Raw genomic sequence first — 10,345 nt, forward strand, 5'->3', positions numbered from 1 at the left:
GAGGGACAGGGACCTCATTTGAACGGGGATCAAAAACGGTAACTTGCCTTATAAAGGGTTAAAGTATTGGAGCCACAATTTCCATAGATTGTTTTCACTAACTGTATGTGATATGAGTTTTAATGAAATGAAAACAGGGTGAACATGGAATTGTTTTGCTGTAAAGAACATCCAAACACACAGCTGCAATATTTATCAGTTGCTGCTCAATGTTCCAGTAAACCTGTTTCCTTATGTCTCCACATCTCTGATCAGTCAGTTGTTGCTTGGTGTTCATCTTTGCTTTCTGTTCAGCAATATTGTCAGCAAAACAACCTCCTGGAACTTTAAATAAATTACATGCGGATGTCATTAGCTAATTAGAATACTGTCAAAGGAAGCTGGTTGCGCTGAACTTTAATTAAGAATATCACAGTAAAAGGTGGCAAAATAAGCACTTTTCAGATTTTTATTGGCAAAAAAATATTGATAACCATATGTATCCTTTATCATTTTGTACTTCGTCTTTTACATAAAAACCCAATGCAAGACAATAAACCAGCACAAATTCTATACATCAACTCGAGCAGGTAAGCAAACAGTCTGTAACTTCACTGGGTACTTTCAACCATTTAATGAAAACAATGCATCAGTGCTGGAGTCTTTGTCATTCGCTCATCTGCAGCCCCTGGGTGTCATGTCTTCATTCGTTGACCTGTTCCGCTGCGGTATGCAACAAACACCTCCACGTGTCCAGTGTGTTATAAGTACTCCGTTGCTTCACAGCGGCTCGGTCTTTGATCAACTTGTATAAAATAGCTCTTTTGACAATGAAGCAAACCCTTTATTCAGCTATGGTGGCTTTGAAGCTGGAGCTCAGACGCAGCTAAAACATCCCGGGGCCAAACTGCTCAGTGTGAACAGATGTGGACGTAATGCTGCTGACTGCAGGGGACTTTCCTCACACGCAGCAATTTGGAGGAAACCGCTGTTACTTTTGTTAAAAGCTTCAACATATAAAAATTATCAGTTTACAAAAGTGGAGTTAGTTGAAAATATCGATGTTGATGGATTATTTAGGTCAAGGCCATCGATTGCAGAAACAAGTGCTGGCAGCTCTGGGCCGAATATGTTAAACTTACAAAGTCGGTGTGACTGCAGCTCCAACAGTATTAAGTTCTCTGAAAGTAAAAGTCAAAGAAAAAAAAAAAAACAATCAAAAACATCTACAACAACTTTAATTGTTTTGTTTTTATCCTGATTTTATAAACAACAAAAATCAACAATAGAAAAATCACTTAAGGGGAAAGAGGATGACAGGTCCGAGTTTATGACAAAGGAATCGGGACGGGGTAAAGAAGGACGACAGAAGAGAGGGATGGAAGTTTCCCTCGTCTGTCAGTCATCAGTCCATCATAGTTTCATCTCCTCCTCCTCTCCTCTCTCTCTCTGTTCCTGTCTCTGTTCTCTTTATTCCTCTCTCTATCCCTCTCCCTCTCTCTCTTCTCCTCGTGCTCTCTCTCCCTCCCTCGCTCCCTGTCTCTATCTCTCCCTCTGTCCCTTTCACCTGCATCATCTCTTTGTCTGTCCATTTTCTGTCTCCTGCCATCCTCCTGTCGCTCCTCTTCCTCGGGCCTTTCTTCTCGCCTACGTCCCCGGGTGTCCTCACGTGTGCGTTGGTCCAAGTCACGTTCACGCTCCCTTCTGTCCCTCTTTGCCTGCTTCTCCACGTTGTTCTCTTCTTTATCTTTCCTGCCCTCCTTTTGCTTCTTGTCCAGTTTCACCTTCTTCTTCTTGCTCTTTTCTTTCTTCTTTTTCTCTTCACCGCGTACCTTTCTCTTCCTATGTTTGTTGTCAGAATCTGGAAGACATAAATAGAAATAAAACAGAGTCATTCATTTTACCAACTTCATTTAAGGCTGTCCTTTTATTCTAAGAACATACTCTGATGTGTTTGACTTGTTGCATTACACCCGTTATAACAGAACAAAGCACAACTGAGCAGGTTTTATTTCTACAATCAAGCAGCAGCAGACTCTCAACCCATCCGCATCTCTTAGAATCAGCTCTAAAAGTTTCCCTGTAGTCAGTTTAACCCAAAGGCTTTTTTAATGCGTTCTGCAGTGAAGCAGGAACAAAACTAATGACTCGTAAAACAAGTTTACTGCATTTTTTCCAACAGGAATGAAGAGGGGAAACAAAAAAGCCAAGAATACAGATGATGCTCTCTAGACACCAGTTTGACAAATGCTACCTGAAATTGAAACATAAAGGGTTATATTAGTTGAATATTCCTTTAATACTAAATAAATCTGTTTGACAAAATAATGCTCCATGTTTTACTATAACAATGAATTTCTTTATTTAAATATTAACAGTTCCAGGCTACGTTTAACACCATATGAAAAGGTAAAACTCGTAGAGATCCCATAGTTTAAGGATCCAGCTTTCTTCTGTTTAAAGAACCTTGAAAGTCCTGAAAACATTACACCTTTTTATCACATCACAACCTCGACTCTTGTTTTTCAAGCTGGACTTTAATGAGACATATTAACACAAATAAACATAACAAGAGTTAAAGGAAAACTAAAATTTTTACCATTAAAAAAAACAGTATCACAGCCTCCATCTGTATTCATATCTAACAACTGAATTAGTCTTGTTTCTGTTTCATTCTGTGATCAGCGTCATTTTCTCTGCGGTGTATTCCCGCTGCACAACTCGGTCACAGTCATGTTTCTCCATGCAGATAATAATATTTAATTTTTTATATAAACAAAGCCTATAATAGGATTTCATAATCTTAATCTATCTAAACCTCTGCTGCGTTCATATTGATACTTATTTAGCGATGTTCTCTAACGGGTCTCAGAGGCCTTTGTAGGACAGCAAGATTAATACCGACATTAAATTTTGCACAATTATTAAATTATGGACTCTATTTAATTGGGGACATTCTAAGTTGAACGGTACAAGAGGGTAAATGCGAATGCATGACAAGTTACATTTTTTCTTCTGAAAAATCTGTAAAAATGCAACCGCCCCGCAAATGTAGCAGAAAAAAAAAAGCATTAAAAAAAAAAAAAAAAAAAAAAAACAAGATTCAGCCTGGTGTACCTGAGCTGCTGCTGCTGGAGGAGGAGGAGTCAGAATCTGAAGAGTCAGAATCTGATTCGCTGGAGGAATCAGAGGACGAAGAGTCTGAAGATGAGGAAGAGGAGGAGGACGACGAGTCGGATGATTCAACTTCCTGGTTTTGAGTCATGATCATCTTTGGTGCGTTCTTCAGGTGTTCCCTCAACTCGTCGCTGTTTGAACAATGATGTCAAACATGATGTTGAATAAATAATGATACCAGATGAAGTGAAGCCGCAGACATGAAGCAGCTGACCTCTGTGTTTGTGGATAATAAAGTAGAGAACTTACGTCAAGCCTCCCAGTCCTATGGAGGTGAAGAAGTTGATGGCAAAGCGAGTGTTTCTGGGATTGTCACGAGGAAATAGACCTTCGAAGAAACTCTGCAGGGTTCTGCAATAAAACCAACAGATTAGCAAATACTCAAATGAGAACCATAATAATGTTCGCTTTAAATAGATGTTTAGAGAGAAATATTGAGGTGGTCTTTAATTGTTTAATACATTATTCTTAATTTGTGTCTTGCTACTCTGGGATTTCAGAAACTGTCTTTAAATGTGAAGTACTACAGCTTTGTTTGATGTGTTTATCTCTGATATTAGAAACCAGGTTCCTCTGAAGTGTGTGCCTGTTTTTTCGTACGGGTCTTTAAGCCGCTGGTTGAGTTTTGGGAGGCCCATGTAGGCACAGAGCTCCTGGAAAAGGATTTTGACAAAAATCCTGCTAGATGATGTTGTAGTTTCTTCACTCATTCGGATGCACTCCAACACCTGATCAACAAACAACGAGAGCAGAGAGGGGGAAAAAAGAGGAAATGATTGGTTCATCCTCCATTTGGACTTGATTGTGCTGATGAGTGTTTAAACTGGACTGTGTGTCCCTTACGCTCCACGGCACAGAGTCTGTGTAGAGCAGATGAGCAAACAGTCGGGCCACGTTCCTCAGCTTGTTGGTCTCCAGCCGATGGATTGTATCATACTGCTCAGAAAATATGGCCTCAAAGCTCTCCATGTACTCCTTTTTCAGCAGACAGAATCTCTGAACAAATAAAAACACAAAAACAGCTTAAAAATGCCTCAATGTTTAAGCTTAGAGTGTTGGAGCGGTAAATTAATTCATGTAAACCGAGTAGCAGGTTATCTTGGAGCAATATTACCTCAGCGGTATTCACCAATATAGAAACAAAGTTCCAGTATAGAAATCTGAACCTGACCAGGACCCTAGTACAGAGATCATGCTTTAAAAGCACGTCAAAAAGGGTTCTATAAATTTACAAAAGGAAGGGCAGAGCTAAGCATTTTCAAATTCTAGATTTATTTAATCAGGTCAAGTCAGGTAAGAAAAAATAGACTAAGATTTTATGTAACATTTCTTGTTTTATTTAATATCTTCAAATTTTTGCAAATTTCTTCCACCTTTTTTTGAAGTGATAGCATGTTAACTATGTCATAAAGGCTAGTCTTAATATCTAACGGTAATATACAAGCTATTAGCATAGCGGACTCATATAAGCTGCAGTTAGCCAACATGCTTTTAACAGCATGTTAGTAACAATTTCATACCAGTTAATGGTAGAATTAGACTGTGTCCGAATGCCCGCCCTAATCACTATATAGGGCACTAGATAGTGATTACGACATTTTAGATGAGTGTCCGAACGTCTAGTGGAGGAAAAAGTAGTGGACTCGAAATCCCCCACAATGCACTTTGAAAAGTTCTGATCATCCATGGCCACTAGAGGAGCACATATATCCCGGAATGCTTTGCAAAGCATTATGGGATTCGTTGTCACAGACGCCCGCTGTGGCTGTAGGCTGTCGCCAACCAACAGTGGTGGCAAATAGAGATGGCAAAGGCATCATGTAGGGAGGCGGGGTTACGAGCCTGAGAAGTATTGATCATCTGTTCAAATGGTCAGTTAACGGTGATCACTATAAAGTCCACTGTATAGAGTGACTGAGGGATTTAGAAGTTAGAGTGGATGTTTGGACAGAGGCTATTATTTAAATTTTTCAAAACATCACTTTTCCTTTTTAGGAAACATGCTAATATTAGCCCATGGTATTAAATTAACTTATTTTGTCTAATCAGATGTTAAATTTAAAAGAACTAATATCAACCTTTTAAATTTCAGTCAGGCTAATTTTAGCTTTCTGCATATATTTTCCCAGTACTATTGTTATTTTTGTTCCATTCTTAAGCTTCTTCATGCTAAGCTGTACACATAAAACTCATTTTCAACAGATTTTATCTTCTGTTTTCCACTTTTCTGTTATTCTCTCTCATGACTATATTTCCAATTCTGATATGCTAAAAGAAAAAGCGGATCCTTCACCTTCCAAAGTGTTTTCTAGTTTCATCTTAGCTTCCTGTGACTTTTTATCCTTGATATTAATTAAAGCTATTAAATGTGTCAGTCCATGTCTCTAACACAATTTTCCACCGAGATTATTTTCATTGCTTCATATTCTTTAAAAGTGTTTCTGCTTCAGTTCTAATCATTGTCCACGTTTCTGTGCATTTAGTCAACATCAGTGTTAAAAAATGCCTCTCTAACCCTAACCCCACATTGAGGATAAATGCTAATTTTCATAGTTGGCAATGCAAGTTTAACTTAAAATCAAAAGCCTTATGCAATACAAAGTAGCAAGCTTCTTAACCAATCCTAAAAAAAGCAACCAAGTGCATAAGACTTTAAATATGTCAAATCAAAGTGTGGTGGTCGAGTGTCTCACCCCAGCAAGTAGGCCGAAGAACTTCTCATAGGTCCTCTGCTGAGCACAGCAGTCCAGGATCATATTGCACAGCTCTTTCTGCTCATAGAAACACAATAAAAAAAATCTTTAATGCAATTTAGTCATTTTCATCCAATTAAAAAAATATATACATACAGTCTACATAACAAGAATATTTTTCTTTAAAATTATACTGCTTATGAAATCTAAGCAAAACATTTCAAAGACTGTAATTGCTATGTTACTATAGGGGGACATTAAGGTCTTGCTATGGGACCACAACCTTAAAATATATTTCTTCAAACACAAAGTAGAGCTTTTTTGTGTAGCTGAAATACAATGACTTGAATTTTTAACTTAAGTCCTCACTAGTTATCGAAGTCGAAATTAAAGGTATAAATACGTCTGGAGGAACTAAAAGCAACATATTGGTGTTTAAGGTGAGGGATGCTTTAGTAATGACTGTTTAATCATCAAATAATAAAGTTACTATCACTAAAATGCATTAGAATCTACCGGGTTGATCGGAATAAAGTTTGACTACAATGTCTGAAAATCTAATTTCTTGTAAATGAATGTTATATAAAACGCAAAGGAATTAAATTAGTTAGCTTAAAACAACAAAGCCTAGAGTTAATGTAGTGATGTCAGATTGACAAAGCAGTTATGCTGTAATTTTCACCAGAGTATTAACCGGCTGTCTGGCTGTGATGTACTGTAGATCTACGTTAATAGCCTTCTCCTCAGCAACATCTGTCCCACACTGAGAAATGGGAGTCCAACTTTTGGCAGCTATAACTAAGTGTTGCTGCAAGTATAGCAGCAGCTTTCGTTTTTGCTGAACTGAAGAAGGTAGTTAAATATGTAATTATATCTCTGTTGAGCCCTGCAGTGAGCCAGGCAACGTGGCTTAACAGAAGCCGGGCTTTAGCACACGTCAGGCGAGGAGTCATCAGCTGCCTATTTGTGGCGAGTTAGTTAAAGGAAGAGACACTTATTTTTCTAGACTTTGATGTGACAGTTTCAATAAACAGCAGGATTCTCTGCAGTAAACACTTGAGCAAGCACTGAGGTGTGAGCCTTCAGCAGAGGAAAGGCGTGTCACTGAACAAAGATCTCCGAAAGCGTGCGTCGCAGCTGTTGTGAGAGATTCAGTCATGAAGAGTGACAGGGCTGTCGGCTCCGACCTCTCAAACACGCAGCGTTTATGTCTAAGTGCTTGTGAGGAAAGTCCCTGCCAAGCATGGCAGGTGTTTGCTCTTTGTTCAAGGACATTCTGCGTAAAGCAAGTCTGAAATAGTGAAGATGCATCTGAAGGGCAGGGGGGGGGGGGGGGTGTTGGAGAAGAAAAATATATTGCATAACATTTCTAACAGAAATAACATAACAGAAACTTTGGGGTTTGAAACATAAAAAAACATTAGTCATTGCAGGTGAGATTTGGAGCCAAAAAGTATTTAAAAACCAAAAAGAAGAAAGCAACGATGTAATTAAGGAAAATTTGTTCTACTTTGCCGAATGATAATAAATAACAATTAAAATGCTTTGTATTAATAGCCTGGAATAACTGTCAGAGGTAAACAGCACAAAATTTATTTTTTTAGTTAGTGAGTAAACATCTTCCAAAAAGCTGTTACAAGCCTTAAATTCACCAAACGGCTCTCACCAAACAAGGCACATCCAGACAAAGGATGGTAGCCGTAGCCTTGTGCTTTCCTTTTATGAAATAAACACCTTTATCTGCCTAGCTATTATATATTATCTGCCTCCAGCCTTCTCAGTTTCCCTTCTTTCAATTTATTTTAGACTGTTAAGCTGCGTCTCTGTAAACGATATGGTTAAAATTGAGATGTTATTCAATTGTAATGTAACAAACTTATAAGCGTAAAATAGTCTTTGCACTAATGGAAAATGGGTCTAACTGGTCAGGGTATTACATTAACACTAAGTACGTTGCTAACACTCTTAACTTTTAACCAGTTCTAATTCTTTCATCTTAAGATCTGTGATTTATTTCTAATTCTGAGGAAATAGTTGCCAAGGCTACACCCGCCAAATAAAACGCACGTGTTTAAGCAGATAGCTCAGTCATACGGATAAATATGTTTCAAACAGGTATATGGCTTGTGCTCTTTCATCCAACATGTGCTCTAACAGATCCACAATCTTCTAACCGATCCCCTGCTGAAGCCACACTGTCCATCAGAAGATCAGACGGACCACAGGGTGTCGACAGCCTTTGTTCTTGATGTTTAGTTTGCTTTTTTAAGTTTTACATATACAAACTTGTTCTCATTTTCAACACTGAGATCAAAAGCTTAAAAGTGCATGCAGAAAAGTCTCCTAAAAGGATTACTTTTCAAGATGAACGCTTTTTGAATTTGACATACAGCTGCTGACCTTAGGAAGTTTGCACTGGATGAACTGAAGACCATTTATGGAGGAGCAGTGGTCTATAACTAGTAACTATGGAAACATGTTTTAACCATTTACAACACTTAACAAAACCTGACAGTGTAGAAACAAGATACTGCACCATTAACACACACACACAGATCTGTCCTCACAATCACAGAGTCACGCATAGCTGACCTGCACCTGTCTGAGTATAAAGCTCATAATTACAAATACACACATGTGACCTGAGGACCACACACACACAGAGGAAGCCTTTAAGCAGCTGACAAAAGGGATGTCACTATAAGTTTCCAAGGAGCACATGAAAACTTTAAGACTGGTTTAAGATTGGTTTAAACATCTGGTCTAAAAGAGTTGAGACTTAGCTAAATGAACCACAGGATAGTATAGAGTATAATGGAATAAATGTATTAAGAATTAATACTAAATACCAACTAAAAAAAAAAACTCTTTGTTTCAACAAATAAAAATGGAAACCAACTTGTCTGCATAATAAATCAGAAAGGACACATTTATGGTGTAATGAGTGAAGCTACAGAGATAATATAATTTTAAGACATTTTTAAACACAAAATTTAATAAAGTCTATATCTGATTTTGAAATAAAGACTAAGAACATATTTGAATATGATGGAAAATCCTAATAGTTTCTCTATTATGCTCTCAAATCTCAGGATTCAAAAACCTTAAAGCCTTCAATAATAGGCTATGCTATAGTTAAGAGAATGTTAAATAATGAATCGAAACTTTGAGAGGATGTCATGATGTGGGATATTTAGCAGATCAACCTTTTGAGAGGAAGGTGAAATCAAAGCTCAAACAAATAAAGCCCATCCCTTGTCCTCAGATTAATCCTCACTGGTTGAAAACTAAAGCACACAATGCTAAGTACGCATTCTGGAAACTTAGTAAGGTGAAACAGCGAGAGTTTGACATAATTAGTAAACTTTAGAGAAAATAAAGTCAAACAATGAAAAGCCAAAATGTAAGCAATATGAAACTAATTTCAGTTTCACCTCTAGAATGTCAAGCTCCTGTATAAAACCATTTTAAAACATAGTAAGGGACTTAATAGGCATAATTAACATTAATTAGGCATAACGTGGATGGATTAATGGCTAATTTACCCCCAAAGCATGGCATGAAGTTCAACACTGGCCTAATAATTAGCCAAAGGATGTACTTGGCATGTAGTCTAATTTCCTGTTTGTCACAAGCCACGTGGAAGTCATAGAAATCATGTAGAAGATAGCATTTTGCAATTTTATGGATATCGTTAAAAAACGTGTTAAAAAAAAAAAAAAAAGGGAAAAAAAGCCGTTCACATCAACCTTAAAACGCCACTGCTATGGTGAAACAAGGTGGTGGCAACATCATGCGGTGGTCCATCAGTGGTAGGAAAAGTCCAAATTTAGTGGATGGAGAAATGCAGGGTTATCTAGGGAAAAAGCTACTAAAGGCTACAAAACATTTGGTTAAAAGTATTAACTTAGTTATACTGAATACAGAAACCAGCCACAACTTTTAGCTTCTGTTTGTTTATACCATTGGAAGTAATACATCAGTGATCTTCTACATTGCACTTAGTTACTGCAATGTTTGTCCAGCACATCAAATCTATTTGATGTGATATTTGTGAGAAGCACTTTATGTGGGTTATGCTAGTAATTAGGTCCCTTTTCTCACCATAATAATATGGAATACAGAAAAAAGAAAGAACAAAGATAAATGGCAAAGCCAGAGACTAACCCCTGACATTTTCCTCTATGTGGATTGAGCATTAAACTCTCAGATATCCAGTCTATGATGCCTATGACCCTGATGCTGCTATATGCCAACAACCTATCATTACAGGTTTTACTTCTACTCTTTAGTTGTTTTCATATCCAGCAGTGAGAGACTGTGACAGTGGAAACCAATCAGGTAGGTGTGTGTTGTTGTGTTTGTGGACTCACAGTTTGGCTATCAGGAAATTCCATCTTGATCAGCTTGTGGGCGCATTCCTCAAAGTCCAAGCTAAAAAAAAAAAAAATTATAATTTCATTCAATTAATTTATATAGTGAAAAATAACACCTCA

The 10,345-nt window shown here is 37.6% G+C and overlaps 1 protein-coding gene across 1 annotated transcript in view; it reads right to left on the reverse strand.

The window, feature by feature from the left end:
- Positions 1-435: 435 nt before the first annotated feature.
- The window catches only part of cwc22 (CWC22 homolog, spliceosome-associated protein), a 23,542-nt gene continuing 13,632 nt past the window's right edge, over positions 436-10,345 (reverse strand). Inside the window, exons 14-20 of the mRNA XM_015400252.1 lie at positions 10,223-10,283; positions 5,850-5,927; positions 4,000-4,152; positions 3,757-3,884; positions 3,406-3,507; positions 3,097-3,287; positions 436-1,840 (exon numbers count right to left, since the gene is read on the reverse strand). Of these exons, the coding sequence (XP_015255738.1) occupies positions 1,401-1,840; positions 3,097-3,287; positions 3,406-3,507; positions 3,757-3,884; positions 4,000-4,152; positions 5,850-5,927; positions 10,223-10,283 (1,153 nt within the window). The 3' untranslated portion in view covers positions 436-1,400. The remainder of the gene's footprint in view (positions 1,841-3,096; positions 3,288-3,405; positions 3,508-3,756; positions 3,885-3,999; positions 4,153-5,849; positions 5,928-10,222; positions 10,284-10,345) is intronic.

This window comes from Cyprinodon variegatus, unplaced genomic scaffold, assembly GCF_000732505.1.
Source record: "Cyprinodon variegatus isolate N-32 unplaced genomic scaffold, C_variegatus-1.0 Scaffold1088, whole genome shotgun sequence".
Classification (NCBI taxonomy): domain Eukaryota; kingdom Metazoa; phylum Chordata; class Actinopteri; order Cyprinodontiformes; family Cyprinodontidae; genus Cyprinodon; species Cyprinodon variegatus.